The following is a 21,705-nucleotide window of genomic DNA, read 5'->3' as shown; positions in this document are numbered from 1 at the left end:
ACTGAAGGAAGTGATGTCGTGCCTACAGAGGAAGTGAGGGATATGGAGCTGTTCCCGGATCTGTCAGAGTCTCCTTTTCTTCCCTCCTCGTCTCCACTGGAGCCGAATGAGGAGGAGACGCAGCAAGTGGACGGCAGCTGGAGCCACGATGGAGACCTGCAGGGATGTGGACAGTGAGTGTCCTCCAAACTCCAGTAATTTTACGGACGTCCCCTCTATAATCTTGATTCTTGGGGTTAATTGCTGTTTGGGCTGTTGGGGGGGATCTTTGTTGCAGTACTGCGATTGTCCACTGGGAGCTTAAGTCCTGATGTCAAGTCTAGCCCCTGTTCCACTAGTCTCTGCACCTCAATGCAATGTCTCCCACTGGTCTGAAAAGGTTCCTGGGGTTTACTATCTATATTCTAAGGTCAGTGAGTTTCTACTGCAGCACTTCCTATTAGAATTTGATGCCTTTATGGTTTTAAGGAAGTGGAAAAAAACATATGGCCTACAAAGAAGCTAGAGCTCTGATGAAAATCTATGCGGCAGAGCACCTACTTACATAATCATAACTTGCATATTCATGATATCCACCCACGATGTCTTCTTTAGCTGTAATCTGTCTGCTGTCTGAAGACGTCTGCACCTTTCAGTCCTACTTGTCCTCCTGCAGACATGTCCGGCTCTCCTGCTCTGTGAAGCTGGTGATGTTGGTATGATAAATGGTGTTTGTTAAAGGCCCTTTAAAAAAAAAAGAAGAAATATTTAATAAACGATATTTCATAATTTAAAAAGAAAGATAAGAAATAAACTGCCATCCCCGTCCAGACAAATTAAATGAACCGCATGTTGGAGGGAAGGATTCGTCGTATTTCGGGACCAGAACCTGATAGATCTGGGTTCAGCTGGACATGGTGCAGAGAGTCACCCCCACTGGCCAACCGCAGAACTGCAACAAGAACATTTATAACCTCCACGTCTGACTGCAGAACTGTGCGTCTTTCTAGCTATTTGACTTTCTCCGTCTTTCCAGACTGGAGACGAAGTGGGTCCTCTGGCACCAGTTTATGAAGGAACACGCCCACCTGGACACCTGGCTGCGATTGGCTGAGCAGGCTGTCAGTTCCTCTAACCCCGCCCACGTCACCTATGTCACCGCCAAGGAAGAACTGCAGAAGTTTGAGGTGAGAAGAAATAAAACAGATTTCTGGTCTCAGAGATGAATTAAAACACAAACTGAGAATGAGTTCATATTTGAACTTTAATCATTAAAGGGATTAAAAGGAAATTGCTTTTCTCATCAAAGGAAATATGGAGTCTTTTAACTTCCAATAGCATGTCAAAAGCTTTTCATTCTACTTTTCATTTACTTGATCTCTTCCCTCTTACTTTTCACCTTGGATTGACCTGCATTTTGTTATCGTTTTAATGTATTAAATCTCCTCTGTCTTTTAATCATTGTCCTGTGTGTGTCTTGGATCCATGTAGTTGTCTTGTGGCTCTAAAAAACTTGAGGTTGTCAGAGAAAGAAAAAGTGGCTTCAGAGCAAAGTCAGGCTGAAGTTCGGGTACAGGTCAAAGACATAATCCAGTGAAGCAGAAGCAGCCAGTATGAAGGTCGCCTTTCTTTTTCTTTGTTATTGTCTTCTGTCTTTGAAACTGGGTTTCTTTGATTGTACAGCACTGTGGTCAACTGTTGCTGTTTTTAAAAGTGCTTTATAAATTGGATTGGGAATCCAGTCGTCTTTCCACCTTAAATCACAGAGTTTGAGTGAGAAGCTGCAGATTCTCCTTGTTTGTCTAAATTAAATTCTGCTGTCAGGTTGGTCACTGCAGGGAAATCTGATCCACATCAATCGTCCTCTGCAGCTCCGACACACAGTAAAGCAGCCGTCGGTTCAGAACAGATAAAGGTTTAATGTATCGGTCATGTTGTGTTGTTCCAGTGGAGCAGCAGGCTGGACTGTACGATGGTGTATCTCGTTCTATCAGATCTGAATGTTTCAAAAGAAACAAAGCAAATAGCACCAAGTCGTCTGCATAATGCCGGAATTAAATTTTTGACTTGCAACTAGAGCTGCAAGGGTTGACAGAAAATGTATCAGCAGCTATTTTGATAATTGATTGTTCGATTTAGTCATTTTTCAAGAATTGCATTTCTTTGACAAATATGATAATCGACTGATTTTTTTTTTTTCGATTGTTGGTCCAATAAAACAGACAACTGCAAAACATCACTTTGAGGTGTGAGAAATATAACAGTTATAACATTTTCCACTATTTTCTGATAAAAAAAAAAAGATGTATTGATTGATTAATGAATTAATCTGTAGATTAATTGATAGGGCTGTAACTGACAATTATTTTCACTAAGTGAGACTGTATGTGAATAATTGCAAACTCTCAGCTGTTAAATGGTCTCACATATTTAGTGTATATATATTGTATATCAACCGTCACGGTTCTCAAAGCGCTTTTCAGATCAGGTCTCACTCACACATTCACACTCTGATGGCGGCTGCCATGCAAGGTTTAGTGTCTTGCTCAAGGACACTTCGACATGACGGGGGCAGTACATGTTGAATATTGTTTGAATGAAGTTGGAATCAGGCTTCATCTCTGCTTTGCTGCTTTATGGCACATAATGTTTTTTAAGTTCATGTGTGAGTCATACCAGTAGTAAATACGTGAAGTATCTGCCCAGCTGTGAGACAGAAATATGATGCTGCTCTCTGCATGAAAGAGGAAAAAATGACCTGTGTCACTTCAACACACAGGATTTATGGGTAATGAAGTCCTCTGCGTTCCTTCATGTGGCTGCGGGTGAAAAAGTACCATGTTGTGTGTTCACGTCCTTGTTGTGCGTGGCCTCAGACATGCTGTTCGTTTGCGTTCAGAGGCTGCGATGTGAGGCGGGATCTCGGCTCGTCCAGCTGGACAGTCTGACCCGGAGGAATCGAACACTGATTCGGCTGTTTCAGGGCGCCATGCAGGCTCGGCTGCTGGCGGCGGCGAGGGAGTGCGGGCGACGATGGGACGATGTGAACGCCAAGCTGGAATCCATCACCGGACAGCTGACAGTCAGAGTTTCTCCTAATAACAGCACCAAAACTAATATTACTCTTTCAGTAATGTCCTGTTTGTTTTAAAGCATACAGTAGAAATCCTTTCAGTGAATCAGGTTTGTGGTGGTTCTACTGCAGCAGCGACTGCAGGTTACTTAAACACTGTTAAATCAGGGATATTCACATACTCCCACTTCTTGTAGGCAGAAATAATCTTATCCTGTACTGTAACTGTGATGTGATCTTCATGTGGTCATTTGGGAGAAAGCCAAGTTTGCATCACAAGGGCAGAAGATAGTAGACTGAAGTAGCATCTGTGACTTTGTGAAAGTTGTAAACAGTTACTGAAGCGTTGACAAGCCGTCAGAGCTGAACTGAACAACTTTCTCTCTCAGCTCTTTGTCTCAGAGTGGGAGGGGTTTGAGGCAGAGAGGGAGCAGCTCGCTCTCTGGTTGGCTGACCTGGACGTCCGTCTGACCGAGGTGGATCACCTGACAGGAAACACCTGCGAAAAGCTGAGGCGACTCCAGGTGTGTGTAAGAGCATATGAGTAAATGCCTCTCTTTTCCTACCTCCTGTATATTTACCTGTTTGTTTTATGTGTGTGTGTGTTTCCAGTCCTTCCAGCAGTGTGTGTGTGTGAACTCGGGCCGTGTGAACGCCCTGCTGCAGCGCGGCGAGGCGTTGATCCAGCGCAGCCAACCAACTGATGCTCAGCATGTGGAGAGCCGGCTGCTGGAGCTGCTGCGGTGCTGCAGCCTCGTCTACAACAACATCGCACGAACACACACCCGGCTGCTGAGCATGAGACTGGTACACACACACACACACACACACACAGATATACATACATAAATATACATGAGGGTGGCACCATGACAGCTGTATAGAGTTTACACATGTAAAGTAAATTAAAATCCTCTACAGCCACGTATAAACACACCAGGTCACAGGATGTCGAGAAGAAGTAAAAGGTATTCTGTTTCAGTGATCTAGTATTGCACTTTCTTACAGGTGGGGGGACTTGCAGCAGTCAGATTTGAAAAAGAATGGTCACAATCAAAGCAGCAGAGACTGAGATATCCAGACTTTTAGCTTCAAAAACACTCGATCCTACAAAAGACTGTCTCTGCTGGTTAAACGTCCTCATCTTTCAAGCGCCTACCAAGTCTCCAGATAGCAGTTTCCTCGGGATGAGCAGTTCTCCTCTGCGTCCACCTTTTATGTATCAAAGAGGCGTCGTGCTCCTTTAAAAGCATTTTTCTGCTTTAAATATAGAATCAACTATTGGTTTCAAACACAAACACTGTGTTTGTCAGAGGCTGATGTTCATGATACGATTTAATTGAATCTGAGATTGTGTTGGGGAGGACTTTGTATAAGTGTCTGGGCTCCTCTGCACAAATCAGTTCACTTTTACTCTTGCGTGTCTTTTATCATGAAGATATCATTGGACAAAATAAACAAACCGGAGTTTAAAGCTGGTGCTCTGTCTTTGCTTAAAATGAATAGTAGAAAGCTTCAGACAAGTCTAAAGTATTTTCTTTGTCAGTGGTGGAAAGTTACAGGGAAGAAGGTCCAAATGATGCTCCTTCATACTTTCAGAGGGAAATATTAACGCACCAGTGATAATGTTACAGGAATATAACATATAATAATATGACACTAACAGACATGTTACTGCATAATGAGTACTTTTAGCAGTGATACTTTTAGCTAATAATACTTCTGTACCTTTAGTTAACTAAAGGTTTGAATGTAAGACTTTTACTTGCAGTGGAGTATTTTGACATTTTGGGTTTACTACTTTTACTTCAATATAGGACCTTAATACATTTTCCACCACCTTCGTCCTCCTCCTCCTCCCCCCCCCCCAGGTGTTTGAGGATGACTGGATTCTGTCTCAGGCTACAGACTCCGGTTGTCCTTCAGAGAGTCTGTTAGAGGACGAGGGAGCGCTTGATAAAACCAACCTGGACCTCCCTGCAGTTTCCAACCATCCTGAAGGTAAAAACATGAACATTGAAGTACTGGTATTAGTTTTAAAAGGTGTAGCAGGTATTAACTGGTATTAACAAGTATTGATAGGTATTTGATCAATCACAATGTACATCATGTGACAAACATACAAAGTAAAGATCTATTCAATAATCATCTTTTCTCCACCCTGGCCTTCTCCTCAGACCAGCCCTCACCCGCTCACCTCCCTCCTCCTCCTCCCTCCCCGACCTCGCCTACCCATGAGCACCTGGGGCTGGAGTGGGACCCTTCAGTGGATATCGGACGTTCTGTCTCCCGTGACGACGCCGACTCGTCGTATTTCAGTGCCAGCACAGGTAGGAGGTGACGGAGCGTCTTCAAAAGGACAGAGACAGTTTTGGTTTCTTTTTATTGGCCAGAATAAAAATATTGATTTCACTGTTGTTTCTCAGTGGCTGCAGATTTACACCTTGTTCACCAGCTGGCAGCAGACGCTAAGCCTGATCTAATCTAACTTGTCGTGTTCGGTTTCTGTCCGTAGTCACTTGAAAACACACACAGTCCTCCTCTTTGTGGTTACAGACCTGCCGCCAACATCAGTCTTACCTCCAAGATTTACTCCTTTGTATCGGCCTTAAAGAGTATAAGTTGTTTTTTAATGGGATGATAGCTTCCTGTGTGTGTGTGTGTGTGTGTGTGTGTGTGTGTGTGTGTGTGTGTGTGTGTGTGTGTGTGTGTGTGTGTGTGTGTGTGTAGGTCTGTGTCACAGAGATGGTGTGAAGAGGCGGAGCTACCTCAGCTCCCTCGGCTCTCAGTCTGACATCAGTAACGACAACCAGGAAGCAGATTTGGTGAGTTACAGTAACATTGGAAAAACAAATGAGATCATCAGTTCAAAAATAACAAACATCCGCAGTCTTGGAACTGGAGAGGAGGAAAATGGCGTGTTGTATTTTATGTTGACGTTGTGGGCTTGTGCTAAAACATCAGGGCGTCTTGACCAAAATGAAAACCATGACACAGAGACCGTCTTCTAGACCAGGCCTCAGGATCAGGTCTAGTAATAAAGCAACCACCTCCTGTCAGCTGATATCGTGCTTCTGTGGGGCAGATTCACTAATTCATGAGATTCATTTGTAGTTACCCCCCCCCCACTCACTGTGTCAGAGAGTCAGAGATGAATGAATGAAACGTTCACTTTCTTAATGTAACAAAATTAGAGATGCACATGTGATAAATGAGATATTGTTTTATGAATATGATGAATATAATGTATTGTTCGGACCCCGGGAAGAAATAAATAAAACAAATATGACCAAAGATTTAATTAGCACAAACCAGTTTGAACAGGGGGACAGTGTCACACTTTGTATATAGTTGTGTTGGTTACTGTCTTAGTGATGTAAAACTTAAGTTTACAGATAAATAAGAGGCGAATTCGAATGTATTTACTTGTAACATCCAAACTGATGGAGGACGACTGCAGAGACGCCACGTCAGACCCATTTCTTCTCTTTCATTGTACTCTCTCATTTCTGTTGTTCTGCTCTGACCCAGATGCTGCATGGCCCAGAGGCTCCGTCTGTCTGTCTGTCTGTCTGTCTGTCTGTCTGTCTGTCTGTCTCTCTGTCTCTCTGTCTGTCTCTATCACACACACACAGTCACTAATGTTCCGACACCAGTTATCTAAAAATTGTTCTGCGTCGCTGGTTGTCGTCTTTGTGAGCTGGTTACAACAGTTCACCTCCTCTTCTTCTTCTTCTGCTGATTTATTGATGACGCCTGCAGGATGTGGAACCTCCTATATGTTGTCGGGTACATCGGTTTCCTTTTTTAGCTTTATTTTGGCGAGAAGTGAGAGTGGAGAAACAGGAGTGTGTCAGCAGCTGTAGAGAGAAAGGCAGAGGGAAACACAAATAAAGACAAGGCGGGCGTCTATGAACTGGGGGGGGGGGCAGATACGAGGACAGAAACTGAAATGTTGAAGTACTCTGAATGTCCTCCTTGCTAGTCTGCAGCTCCCCCCTCCCTCTGTGTTTCTGCTTCTCACACACCCACTCACTGTTGCACTGTCGGTGAACTCCAAAGCCCCACAGGAAAAGAGAGACACGTAAAACTACAGCTGCAGCATCCCAACAAACACATCAAAGTGTGCGTGCACTTCGATCTTATTTCTTATTGGACTCATGCGGTGTGATGTCAGCACGCCCTCCCCGCAGGCTCGGCTCGCCGGCGTCTGCCCAGAGGACTCCATGTGGTCGTATGCTTCATTAAATCTGCGACCGTGTGACCTCGTCTCCGGGTGCTCGGACGCCGCATGAATTCTGAATGCAGCCCAGAAGACGAGCCTGCAGAGTGTTTTTGTGCCCCCCCACACCACCACCACCACCACCACCACCACCACCATCATCCACACCACCACCACCACCATCCACACCACCACTATCCACACCACCACCACCATCCCCACCACCACCACCACCACCACCATCCACACCACCACCACCACCACCATCATCCACACCACCTGGTTTTGGTGTACAGCGAGCACCTTGTTCATTTTTGCTTGACTGGCACCTGACTGCATGAGACTGCATGAGACTGCATGAGACTGCAGGGCAGGAAAAGCCAGCATGGTCATTGAGAGAAGGAAATTTGTAATTTTGGTCAAAACCCCCCGAAGTGAACTGGCACTTTAAAGGAGTTGATGAAGTCAGTAAATCTCCACATTATGAGCTGAAATCTTAAAAACAAAATAAGAAACTTTCTGGAGCTAAGTTGTAAAGGACGTGAATGGAGCATAATCATTTATTTCCAAACGAACTCTTCAATGTATATCATCTGTTTTCTGTGCAGCGATTGGAGGGATGGCTTGACCACGCCCACCCCAGCGTCTTCTCACCAGTAGCGACCCAGGGGGGCGGGACTCTCGGGCTGAATGGAGACCAGTGGGCGACCTCGACTCCTGACAGACAGGACAGTGAGCCAGTCTGCTTTGACGGCGGGCGCGTTAGGGCGTGGCTGGGAGTCCAGAACCCTGCCCCCCCAGAGAGGAGGACTTCCTGTTCCAAAGCTGTGCAGACTGACGGGGAGGTGAAGGTGAGTCATCTGTTCTTTTTTGGGACAGTGCATTCTAATAAATGTCCAAACCACAAAATGAAACTACTACGTCTGAATTACAATTCATTTAAAGATATTCTAACTCTATTTCAAAGGATGAATCTGGAGCTGAGAGTCAGACAGGAAGTCAGACAGTATAGTCACTACACACTAACATGTTGTTGATTTTGTGGACTTTTCTGAGATTTGTTGACAATAACAGAAATATGGAATAACACCGGCCTTATTGTCTTGTAAGCCTTATTTTTTGCTGAGCTTGTTTTTTTGTGGAGTTTAACATTCAGCACATGGCGTCACATGAACATCATCTGTGTGTGTGTGTGTGTGTGTGTGTGTGTGTGTGTGTGTGACCTGACTCTTAAGACATTCTCACGTACTCACTCACTCTCACTCTCACACACACATGCAAAGTAATCAGAGTCAGAATCAGAAATACTTTACAGATGCTCCCATTCAAGAGTAGAAAGTAGCATAAATGTAAAAATGAGAAGTATGTACGAATATAAGATATAAAGAATATACACATGAACAATATTCAAGTGAAAAATAAAGGTTAAAAATCTATACAATAACAATGTATGTATATGTATGTGTGTGTGTGTGTGTGTGTGTGTATTGCACTGGTGAATGGCTGACCTTGTGAGGACCAACTTTGTTATGGAAGTAGATAGATGACAAAATAATTGAATGAGAACAAAACTCATTTGCACGCTATTCAGTCTGCAAGTCAATATTTGAGATTGTTCAGAGAGATTTCTGAGAGCAGAATCCATTTTGAGTGTGCGATCCCTCTCATGTCAATATATCAGCAGGAGTTGAGCACTTGCCAGGAGCTTTAACAGGACACGAAAGTTATAAATCAGGTTAGGAGGGGTCCTGATGACCGAAAATGTAAGTACTACTTATAAAGAGTGTGTTTTTAGTAAATTAACACAACACATTTTGATTTTTAGTAGCCACACTAGCTTCATGCTTCTGGGGATGTCATGAAATGTGGTTGAGGATAAACTGTGGTGAACGTCTGACTCTTCTAGCGCCATCAACAGGTCAACATGTTAATGGGTTCATGACCAAATACCTGCCGAACTAATGACATTCATCAGCCTCAGCCATAGTCTAAGGTCATAGAGAGGAGAGATAATCGTTTAAAAACGGGGATGATGGAGCACATTTTCAGACATTCAACACTATGAATGTGTGATGCACTCGATTGTAAACATGAAAAGTGACGGAAATAGTTAATAGAATGAAAATAAAAGAGCTAGAGAGAGAAGTTCAAACCCAGCAGACTGTCTCACCTCCGCACAGCTGATCAGAAGTCAGGAAGGTTTCTGAAGCCATCTGACGGACTATACTGGCCCCATACGTTTTGTTAAAGTCGTGGCGTCTCACAGGACGACACAACTCTCACAGCTACACTCAACAACTGTCACACAAGTCGAATTCTGTTCCTGCACACTCTTAATGCAGACTGTCTTAATGCAGAACACAAATATGTTTAGTGCTCACTCGATTCTTCTGCCGTGGATTTACTTCAATACTTTTTGTCCCCAGATGGGAGGTGAGCCCTCAAAATGTGGGTCCCCACAAGGTCATTAACACCTGTACATTAGACTGTCTCACACAGTGTGTGTGTGTGTGTGTGTGTGTGTGTGTGTGTGTCCTCTCTCTCCAGAAGCTCCCTCAACATTCATAATCATCAGCCTTTATTTTTCTCTGCACATCCACCTTTTGTAAAGATGGATTCCTGAATAACTGTCCTCTACCCCACCCTCCACCCTCCACCCCCCTGTATTCTCTGTGTCTCTCCGCCTTCACGTTTCTCTCTCCATCAGACTTCATTGGCCTTAGCCTTCATTTTCTCTCCCTCTCTCATTACTGGTGAAAGCGTCTATTTATTCTCCTCTTCCTCCGTCTCGTCTGCCGCTCTTCGGCCACCGAATGAATCCATAAAGTCTTGATTTATGCATTGAGTCTGGCTGCACTTTAACTGTGCCATAAAAACAGGAGAGAACCACGCAGACTTCCTCCTTTCCTTCCTTCCTCTTGACTTCCTCTGTTTTTCCTCTGACTAACAGTCGGTTACAGATAACTGAACGAGACGACAACAAAGAGAAAGAAGAAAAGTTGGTTGATGAGTTTTTCAGGGTCAAATCTGATGACTAAGTGTCTGTGTGTGTGTGTGTGTGTGTGTGTGTGTGTGTGCGTTATTGTAATTAGAGCGATTTTGTGCACACTCATTTGCAATATGCGAGTTTGATTGAACGCGTGTTTGTGCGTAATAGCATTGGCACTTTCTAATGGAGGTTCATTACTGACAAAACTATCGAGCGAGCACAAAACAAATTGGAGCAGAAATCAACCTGCGAGTCCAGATTTGAGAGCAGCGAAGGAGAGAATCAAGAGTTTAATCGATGTTTTGGAGCCGCTTGTGTACAAACTCAGACTGAACAAACTCTTGAAATGTGACTCGCCAACTCCAGCAGGGCTGCAACTAATGATGACTCTCATTAATGATGCATTTATCTATTTATTAATTCATTGTTTAGTCTATAAGAAATGCCCATCACAAGTTCACAAAGCCTGAATCTAATGTCTTGTTTTTCCCGACCGGCTGCTCAAAACGCTCCATATATTCAGTTTATTGTGATATCAAACACAGGAGAACAGTTTTTTTGGCTTTATACATGACTGAAAGGACTAATTGATTATTAGAATAGTTGGCAATTAACTCACTCTGTCAACCGACCAACGGATTAGCGGACGTATCATTTCACCACTTAGCTCTCCTTGTAAACTCGGTGTTACAGATGAACCACCATTATGCAGCTGCATGACAGTTTCATATCCATAATGGCTGCGTGGTGTGTTTGGCCAGTCAGTTGTTGGAAAGTCAATGTTAATGTCTGATTAAAGCAGAGAACTGTGGTTCATTGATCGCACAGGCAACTTAAGATGACGTACTGCCACAAGTTGATGCCTTCATGGCCTTAACAAGAGCTGTGGACTCGACTCCTAGGATAGGTCAAGATTTATTGAAGTCGGTCTTAAAACGATGCTCACAATCTCATATGTACATTGAAAAAGCTATGAATGGCTGTAATCCTTCCTCCTGTCCATGCTGACTGTGAAGTGATCCCTGACACAACTGTGATGTAAGAGACGGCCTCTACAGTCTGAGAAGACTGCTGGAGGGCTCTGGCAGCTAACTTCAATGTATTTTCGAGGGTTTAGCATCTGTCAGAACAGCTGGAGACATTGGTGATATTTTAAACCGAGGGTGCATATAATCAGGATTTTGCAGATGTGATTTGGAACCTGTTAATTTTAGCTTTTATTACCTTCCATACATGGACACACTTCTGTATCTGTGTCTGTTCAGAGTTACCTGGATCCTGTCCAGCTGCATCTTCATCTCAACAGCCAACAGCAGCCTTTCCCTGCACCCGCCTCTTCACCGTCACATGACCTAAAAGCCTCGTCTGATTGGACGAAGCACCGATACCCATCAAATCTTCAGGTGAGTTGACGGAGTCAGTCGGTTATCTTGGAGATGCAGCTTTCCCTGAAAGAGGCTCGCTGTCATGACGCATACTACAGTGTTGAGACGGCCAGAGGATTTCATCAGTTGTAATCAAAGTAATTAAAGTGTCAAAAATGAATATGGAATATGGATTTATTGATGGAAAATAATTCACACAGCACCATAAATAAGTCGTAGTAATAAGAAGTAGTGTTACTGATGCCCTCAGGGGAGAAAGAAAGCGTGTGGGAAGGAAGCTATTTTTGAACTGATATTTTCTTGAAAAGGTTTCATGTGAAACTAAGAAATGTTGCCTGAAGCTTCTGTGGATTAACAGAAGCTCTCTGTTCTTCAGGCTGAAGAAGAGCAGTCCTCTTGTGAAGACGCCGAGCGTCTTCTCTCCGAACAAAGGTGAGAAAGAAAGCCTCAGAGTTGTGCGCAGATTGAGCGATAAAAGATGTTGACCGGCTGTAATTTGCAGGATATTTAGAAAACAGAACTATATATATATCTATATATATATATATAGATATATATCGGTCTGTATTTTGATACTACAACAATAAAAAAAATCACCATATGATTAGCCCTCAACACCCACCCCCCCAACCTCCAGACGCCAAGATGAAAGTTCCTGAAATGTTTTAATAATTTAGATTTTCATGTTCTATTTATTGCGTTCACTCTTCAATAATCTTTTCTATTAGTTGTATTTAAATGGAGTTCCTCTAAAAATCTTAAAAACTTAGAACTTTGTCTCTATTTTCCCTGAAACCAAATCACATCATTCTTTCCAGAAAACTGAATTATTATTACAGACCTGTAAAATAAAGGATTACTATTTTATTTCTCACCATAAAGCACTTGATGCTGTTTCAAAGCTTTCTCTATGGAATAGGCAGTCCTGAATGTATTTACATATTCCCACATGGCCCAAAATGGGTCTTAAACTGTAAAATGAAACTTCACCCAGTTGCTAAAATCAACAAATTCCTTTCAAAAAAAGACAAAAGACAAACTATGATACTTGCAGATGTTTGTGGCAGAAATCGAGTGATTGAACTGAAAAAGATGAAAAATCAAACTCTTTTGGCCTCACTGTAGCTTCACAATGTGTCCACATCCTGTGTTCATGTGAAGAGAGTTTAAAATCAGAATGTTTTATTAGGAAACAAAGTAAAAAATATTGTTCAGCTTGTGTTGCTCTTCACCTGCTAAAATCTGCCAGAAATCAAAAGAAGGTGTTGGGACGACTCGTCTCCACAGCTTCCACTGGTTTTCTATTGCCGGTCACATCGCCCCGACATGGCACTGTTCAATTAAAATACGTTGTCATTACTGACTTTTATTTTGACTTGAAGTGTGTCTCAGCTATAAATACCCACACATGACTTGATAAACACCTCAAACAAACAAACCATAGTTTGTCTGTCGCTCCATCTGTAGTTTAAATTATTTTGCTTGATTGAGTTTTCAGCCGATGACAGAGTTACTGTAAACTGCAGTTCCCATGCTGAATCCAAGAAAACCATCCAAATCAACTGATTAAAAGCCCCACAGTTCTTTAGAGAATGACAGGTATGTTTATAGATGTTGGCTTGATTAAACATGAAGCCGTGGTGGTTGTAGTTCGCTCCTTCCACTTTAGCTCCACCTGTTGCCCAAACGTCGATTTTCTGGCTCCGGTAACTGACGTGATAGATGGTCTCAACACTTCCAGAGTTAGAGCTTCAATTCCACAGTTTCTGAAAAGGTTGAGCAGACGAAGCCGACACTAACACCTCCACCTCTTCCTCCGCCACAGTGTGACCTCCAGCAGCAGGGCCCCTTCCTCCCTGCTGTCCCCAGCCCTCCTCTACCTCCTTCTGGCTGCAGTCCTGGCTCTCCTGGCCTGTCTGATTTGGTTCATCCTGGAGCCGCCGTGTTACCGCAGCAGCAGGATGCCTCGTGGTTTCCACCTAGCACTGAGATACGTCAACGGACCCCCGCCTACATGAAGACCATCCAGAGACTCGTGGACAGAGTCTGGACACAGCACTTTCCTCAGGCTCAACAGAACAAAGGTTTGCAACTCGTCGTGAAAAGTCAACAATGTGCTCATTTCAATGAACCCGCGAGTCCGACTCGAACATCAAAGATCTCTGACAGAAATCTGCAGGAACACAGGATGAAGAAACAGGACAACTAGACCTCGAATCAACGGCAGCACCAAGTGTCAAACATGCTTCCACTGTCCCCGGAACAGCAGTTCTGGTTGGTTTCTGTACTTCCCATCATTATCCACATAGCTAACTCCAAAATGAGCTCCGTCACGGGTGAAACTCTGCTTTATTGCTCAAGTGCAACTCATGTTTTAGGGGCATAACTGTCCACCACAGGCTCCAGTTAATGCTTTTATCTACAGCTTTACTACATTTCGAGTACCAGCATCTTTTTGTTTTCAGTAAGAGTTTTCAGAAATGCTTTGAGGCTCCTGATTGGAGGCTAGTGGTCTGATGGCAGCTGATACAGTCGAGGGTGAGTTGTGATAACATATTTTTAAATTCCTGAAACAAGGCTATAATTTCTAATTCTACAAAGAGACCAAACCATATCAGTTACTGATTGTGTGACGGTTGATACGACGGTTGATCCATTTCTTTATTTTCTCCACACTCAGTATCTTGACTCGGTCAATTCCAGCTTTCGCTTTAAGTTAGTTCTCTATAATCCTCAGTTACGCCGTCCGTTAAATTAACACAGAGTAAACACGATATGTTATCTTAAATTCTTAATATATCCTTGTCTCTTACTAGGAACTAATGGGTTACATGAAAACATGTCTGATGTCGGAAAGTATATTTATTCAGTTTCACCCCATGCCTTAAAAATATAATAACTATAGCAGAATGTATGTGAACTAACGGGAAGTTGGAATATGTAATGAAATATCTTAATGTACCTCTTGATATTTGTGGCCAGTGAAAACATTCATAACTGCCTTATCTACCTGACTGATGCTACGTTATTGTAGCATCAGCTGGCTAAATGTCCTCACTAGTGCTGTGTTTAGTTCACAGTTGTAAATGTGATTTGGTTGGTTATAATTCCAATGTTTCAGTAGAGGAAACATGGAGGCCCTATTTTGTCAGACGTAGCAGCGGTGGCTAGGCTAATACTGTTAGCTAGTTAGCACAGATGTTGCAGGAAAGTTAAATGCGTTTTGAGGATTAATAATGGAAATATTTTCATTGTTTGCTAAAATGCTGTCAAATAAACACGGTGCATCTTAGAAACATTAATGGGGTTGAACCCTGAACTCCGACTTGTAGGTTTGTTTATTTCTACTTTTGCAGATAGAAACGTAGCATTAGCGCTGTAGCGAGGTGAAGTCAACATAATGACTCACATTATTATGTAAAGAATGTAATGCTGATAGTTATGAGACATTAGAAGATTTATTGCCTAGCTTACATAGATTATATCTTTTAAACTGCTATCTGCGATAATGTAGCTAAGGCTAATGTAAAGGATGCAGCTAACAGGCTAGCTTTGTACTTTCCCCTAAATGACTGTAATACTTTGTTTGACTGCCATTCATGTCACAATTATGAAGTATTTCTACTTAACATTAATCACTAACTGCCTTGTTGCACCATGATAGCACTTGTATTTATAATTCTTTAATATGTTTTGGAGCAAGTTCACAAAATGACTTGAAGTTAAACATTAAAGGTTAAAGCGTCAAGTCGTTCTTTGATGTTTCATTAACTACAGACCCCACATCTGATTATGACTGCTGGCCTTTTCTAAACCACACGAGTGTTTATGAATGTGGTTTTCCTTTGCCGCCAGCAGCCATTGGTTTCACTTCCTTTCTATAAAAAACTTGCTGCAGAGAGATAATCGATCACAAGTTGATAGTTGTTGGTGTGTGGTGATGCATTTGGATTTGAAAAGTCTGCACTGCTTTTGTAAGGGACAATAATTTCACTTTGACCAGAACTAGACGCATTCACATGATGGATTACCTGTTGGTAAGGTGGATGTGTTCCAACGTGCAGTCGGTGTTCAGTCTGACGTGTCTTTGAAAGGGAAGTGTGTCCTTTCTTGTTAACAGTGTCAATAATGTCAAGTTACAGCGTAACATGGTGCTGTCCGGTTCACTATTACGTGTTTGAAGTGACTGAAGAGTTTAACCAACGTTGTGTCGCAGCTGTGAGAGACCGGCTGTTTCATTTATCAAGCCAGTGAATTCAGCTCTGGTCCGGACGACCAGTGCGTCCTCACAGACTGTGGTTTGACCTGCTCGTCTTTTGTCATCTGATCATTTTGTCTCATGTGTGACATGATAAAACCCAAAAGTCTGACTTTCTCAGGGGACGATGTCAGTCCAGGTTCCCTAAAAAGTTCATTTCCGGAGGATCAAATATTTGTTAAGCAGGCTGCATGATGATGATGATGATGATGATGATGAAGATGTACATTTGACAACAATAATTGAAAAGGGAACTTGGTAATCAACTGCCATCTAAAACATTTCACTTTTTATAGTTGACTTTTTTTTCTTGATCATTGTTTAATATTATAATGAATAATATATTAATTAACAGACATTCCATCCAATCAAATGTTTTGTACGTGTTTGAAGATAAGAAATAAAATGAATTGTATGAAACATCTGTATCATCGGTTTCTTTTCTCTTTCTAACCTTAACCTCTGACGTTTCCATGCACAGATTTTGTAGAATTAAAATAGAAGTAAAAATGCCGTCACTAAACATGTTGCAGAACTGAACTTATATCATTAATCTTCTCTGTTTTTTGGGTTCAGTGTTCATGGTGCTGAATGTTTTCCCAGTCGGCCAGAACGAAGGTTTAAAGTTTACATTTTCAAGCTTCATCAAGACACAAAGCTGCTTTCACAGACACTGAACTTTGAAGATAAAATGTCCTTTTGCTTCTGTTTCAGACCAAGTTTGGTTTCGACTGCATTGGTGGAAAGTAACTAAAGTATATTTACTATAGTACTATAGTAGTATTTCCGTTTTATTCTACTTTATACTGCTACTCCACCACATCTCAGAGATATATATTGTACTTTTTACTCTACTAGATGTATTTTAAAGCTTTACGTAAAAGTTACTTATTACTATATTATTAATATCAAATATAAATCAACTAATAAATAATTATGTATTATTATAGATTAAGCTGCCCAGCATTGAATACAGGACTTGTATTTTTACACCGTGGTATTACTACTGCTTATATTAATACTTCTGCAGGTTGAAGATATATATAAATATATATATATATATATATATATATATATATATAACAGCAATACATACATATATACATACATATACATTGTTTTTGTATCTATTTTTTTATATTTTTCACTTAAATATTGTAAATTATTATAATTTTTTATATTTGTTATTTTTTATATTTTTGTACATACTCTTATTTCTAAATTTATGCTACTTGAATGGGAGCACCGGTTCTGTATAATTCCCCCCCGGGGATCAATAAAGTATTTCTAGAAGTAGAGTACTTCCTACAGGTAAGTGAGGCTGTGTGTGTGTGTGTGTGTATGTGTGTGTGTGTGTGTGTGTGTGTGTGTGTGTGTGTGTGTGAGTGAATGGCGGCAGGTTTTGAATTGTGTCTTGCAGCAGATTTGTGAGCTGGATCTCGTGCTGCGCTCACGTGTTTGAAGAACGCCGAGTCACTGCGATCGGTGACACTGCTAATACACTTAGCAGGGATTAACAGGACGAGCAGCCTGTGTGTGTGTGTGTGTGTGTGTGCGTGTGTGTAACCATGCATGTCATTCTCATTGTCTGTCAGTAGCAGTTGTGTAGATCTTAGTGTTTGTGTGTGAGCGTGTACATGTATGAGCTACAGACACAAACCCATTGTAACAATGATCGTGTGCTTAGAAAATGTCCGTTTTTGAGCTCCAGTACTTCAATCTTTGTGATTCCAAGAGCCGTACTTCAGATCACGACTAGGAGGGGGCGTTAAAATACTCTGTTGGGTGTGTGTTTACACATTTAAATCTGGTTTTTATAGTATTTTGAATTTGGGCGTTAAAAACTGAGAGGAAACACGATTCAATAAAACACTAAAACAGCAACAAACTGATAGATTTGTGGCTGTGATTTAAAGGTGGAACTATTATAGTGAATATGAGATTTGGAGTTCAGAGGAACAAAGCAGCCTCACTGTGAATGTCAAAGATTCAGTATCAGCTCTCAGAGTTGGTAAAAGTTCAGCTGCGTATCGTTTGAATTGTTCGATACGATTCTTGTTTTTCAGTTTCTTACTTATAAAACGTTTTTCAACAAACTGTTTTTCATTTAACAAAGAGGCCAAAGCTCTCGACTGTTGAATGTTGTCTAATTACAATCAGTTGTACAAGAACAAGATCTAATTTAAATCAGGGAACGTAAACATGAATCTGACATTGTAATGCACTTGTGTTAAGTAATAGCAATGGATTAGCATTGTGTGTGTGTGTGTGTGTGTGTGTGTGTGCGCGCACTGTAAACGTGAGTGCACAGTGTGTGGGAGTCAGTCTCAATGACTGTCAACAGTAGTGTGTGTGTGTGTGTGTGTGTGTGAACATGCTTGTTACATGTGCCTGTGTTTTTGTCATGCAGCTGTCACTTAATGTTTGTGTTTCTCAGTGTGTGATCTGACGTGTGTGTGTGTGTGTGTGTGTGTGTGTGTGTGTGTGTGTGTGTGTGATTCCTTGTTTCTCCTCTACATGTTTACACACAGTTTACATCTGTGTGTGAGCAGCAGTGTGGTTTCTTCTGAAGGACTCTACAGTACATAATATTCTTTCATTTGTGTGACTCTGCAGTCTTTCTCTTGTATATATCTGTGTGTGTGTGTGTGTGTGTGTGTGTGTGTGTGTGTGTGCGCGCTCTGCTGGTGATCCAGTTAATGAAAGCGCCCCATCTGTTCGGAGCGCCGACAGGCCGGCAGCTGGGATAAAGACGATTATAATATCTGCTCATTAAAGAAAAAGAAGAAGAAGAAGATTTTAAACTTCCTTCTCAGGAATCATTATTTAAAATCATGATTTCTAAATTATACATCTGAGCCGTGGGTAAGCCGGTCGCGATAACTGCTTTTGTTGGACGATACATTGTCCCAGAAATAACTGCGATAAAATAAAATGTATTATTAATGTTTTTAAACAAAATCGTCACGCAGGCTTGTTCGCGTTAATGAGCTTTAACTTTCTGGAAAAACACCTGTTAGCGTCGAGGTTCTCATCACTGTTGCTGTTTCTTATTATTTTTCAGTTTAAATGTGAAACAACTTTCTACATATGCTTTCTAACTTTGAAGAGTTGAAGCTGAAACGTTCCCTCACATGTGAAACCACCAATCTGTTCTCACTCTCCCAGTTTTCCTGAATGTCTCGCTGTACCATGCATTGTCCAATAAAGACGGAATGCGTTTGGACGGACAAGCCGTGTTTCAGTCTTTGCATGTGGAAGCGGGACGGCGGCGGGGGGAGGAGGAGGAGGACGTCCGGGGAAGAATCGACGCCATTGTTTCCCGCAGGCCGAGAAGACGCCTAAAATCCAGTTAGAGGGCGAATAATTTTATGTTAGCTGAGGAATCTGCGAGTGGACTTTTAACCCCGCGGTGGCGAGACAGAGACAGCTGATGGAGAGAGAGAGAGATGGACAGGGACTGAAAGCTTCACAGTAATTATCTGGTAGCTTCAAATTTGTTTCCAAATTCAAAGATAGACCTCTTGAGATGAATCATCTCATTTTAAAGGGAGACATCAGAGACAAAGACGTAACACGGAGACAGTGACAGCTCGTCTTTAAAGCTTGCCAATGAATCGTTTCCTCATTCAAAAATGTAAAACGTTTGCTGGCTCCAGCTTCTTCAGTGTGAGGATCACCTTGTCGTCTATGACAGTAAATGAAGAGTCTTTGGGTTTTTGACAAAAGTTCGAAGGCGTCACTTTGTGCTGAGCATTTTTCTAAATCTTTGACATTTTATCGACTAAATGATTCATGGAGACAATAATCAGCAGATGAATCTATAATGAAAACAGTCATTGGTTGCAGCCCCAAACACAACGCAGTTAAATTGTACTTCAGTCTGGAGAAGACGGAGATGTTGATACGAACGCATGATTAAATCTACGTAACTGGATAACTACCGGAGTGGAAGTCAGACTCACCGTTAAGTATGGCTTTTTAAACCTGTGTGTTTATATTTCTGTCTATTTTACTGTAGTTGTGAATCTGAAGACTTGCATGCAGCCGGTCCCTGCTTTCTGAACTCGACTCGACGTTAATGAAGAAACAGAAAGAAGTGAAAGAGGAAAGACTGAGGGGGACGGACTCAGGTCACATTCCAGCTGTGGAGCTGCTGTGTTCGGGAATTCAAGATATTTCAGAATGTATTTACGAAGAGCACACAGACTGTGTTGTTGTGTGACGGGGGCTTCGGCTGCATCCATTTCACACAAAACCCCCTTCAGTCCTGCAGCATATAGACACGTCCCATCTCTATTTGCCGCTGCTTTCTCAAACGAGGGCGTCAGTTGACCATTTCGACATCCTGACAGTTTCTTATTAAACCTGGGCTGAACAGAAGCTTAAACACACTCTTGACATCGTAGCTTTGCCTGAACTGAATCAGCCCAAACTGAATTATTGCATTGATTTAATTTAAATCCAGCAGCAGCAGCAGCGAGCGACCGTTATGCGTCGGTTAATCTGATTTAACACAGAGGTTTTAGTGAAATGTAAAGAAAATTGATGTCAGCTCGAGATATGCTATTGATTTAATTAAGGTGTAATGGAGTTAGTCGATGTACTGGTAAACATACCAACACAGAAACAGTAAAATGTTTTCTTTTTGGCTGCTCGCCGTATGTTACCCTCTCTCCTCTTATGAGTGTATAGGGGTGGTATTAAACGTGTTTACTGTGTGTGTGTTGGTAGTAGAGACGCTCAGTGTGTGGCTCCAGGCTGGACACACACTCCCTGATCTCTAGAACTAATGAACCGTCCAAATTGTCGGCCATATTCTCGAGGTTTCAGCGTCCTCAAAAACCCTCTTTTTGGTTTTATCGTCCCAAACACATTCTCTGCATTTCAGTGTCCCAAATAAAACCACACACGGGTCCTGTTTCATTTCATTAAGCAGGGGACCGCCTCGTGGAAGAGCAACGCCAGAAAACAATATTACTGTGTTTGTGTGTAATAAAAAGTCTCACCGAGTGCAGAAATGTAAATGTGTGTTCTCACATTATCTCTTAAACACTATATTCTCAATGTTACGATACTATTTCCGCAGGTCAGTACTCGAGCAAAAGGAGCACTTCATAGATTTTAAACCTCGTCTGTCATTATCATATATTATACACCATAACTCTCATTAACAATATCCACATGTGACAAAGTCACATCAGCCCGCATCTACATCTCCTCAACTCTATTTATAATTGTGCATGTTAGCGTGTCTGAGGCGCCATGAAAGTCTACTGCAGAGTACTGTAGTATAGCAGGCGCTCCTTTATCTGTAAGATAATGTAAAAGGACTTCACTCTGACCTCCAGGCCCCTCTGCAGTGTGTCGCTGTGGGTGGAGAGCTGTGCTAACATTAGCGAAGTTCAGCTCCCTAATAATGCTAACACTGATCACTTTCCTGGGAGCTGTAATGCAGATAAAAGCATCCACCAACTGGCTAATAATAGTCCTCAGCCTATAAACACACCAATTAACGTGGCATTACCTGCACCCATCTGTGGGATGGCACAGGTGTGTGTGTGTGTGTGTGTGTGTGTGTGTGTGTGTGTGTGTGTGTGTTGTAGCTCTGTCTCAGCAGTGTAGTGCAGGATAAAGTCGGGATGTTCCCCCGGCTAATGGCTTTGGATTGGAGCCTGCAGTGACAGGACTGACTGACCGACCAACCGGCTGCTGTGTGATGGAGTCTGGTTCACTGCCAACTCAACACACATCACACACACACAGCTGACAGCTGAGGGTGGGAAGTGTGCCTGTGTG

General features: G+C 42.1%; 1 protein-coding gene across 1 annotated transcript; it reads left to right on the top strand.

The window, feature by feature from the left end:
- Positions 1-356: 356 nt before the first annotated feature.
- LOC139285521 (nesprin-2) lies at positions 357-13,734 on the top strand. The gene is made up of 12 exons (XM_070906089.1): positions 357-409; positions 1,016-1,166; positions 2,879-3,061; positions 3,442-3,576; positions 3,665-3,859; positions 4,924-5,053; positions 5,230-5,382; positions 5,783-5,877; positions 7,883-8,125; positions 11,529-11,666; positions 12,025-12,080; positions 13,474-13,734. The coding sequence occupies exons 1-12, from the start codon at positions 357-359 to the stop codon at positions 13,664-13,666; spliced, it is 1,725 nt and encodes a 574-aa protein (XP_070762190.1). The 3' UTR covers positions 13,667-13,734.
- Positions 13,735-21,705: the final 7,971 nt, after the last annotated feature.

Source organism: Enoplosus armatus, chromosome 5, assembly GCF_043641665.1.
Source record: "Enoplosus armatus isolate fEnoArm2 chromosome 5, fEnoArm2.hap1, whole genome shotgun sequence".
Taxonomy (NCBI): domain Eukaryota; kingdom Metazoa; phylum Chordata; class Actinopteri; order Centrarchiformes; family Enoplosidae; genus Enoplosus; species Enoplosus armatus.
The sequence above is the reverse complement of the archived record's forward strand: the minus strand, read 5'-3'. Positions and strand labels throughout refer to the sequence as shown.

Excerpts from the sequence above, each read along its gene's own strand:
- LOC139285521 (XM_070906089.1), top strand. The coding sequence starts at position 357 with ATGTCTCCCACTGGTCTGAAAAGGTTCCTGGGGTTTACTATCTATATT. Across the intron at positions 3,062-3,441 it reads CCATCACCGGACAGCTGACA|CTCTTTGTCTCAGAGTGGGA; the intron begins GTCAGAGTTTCT and ends TTTCTCTCTCAG. Across the intron at positions 5,054-5,229 it reads AGTTTCCAACCATCCTGAAG|ACCAGCCCTCACCCGCTCAC; the intron begins GTAAAAACATGA and ends CCTTCTCCTCAG.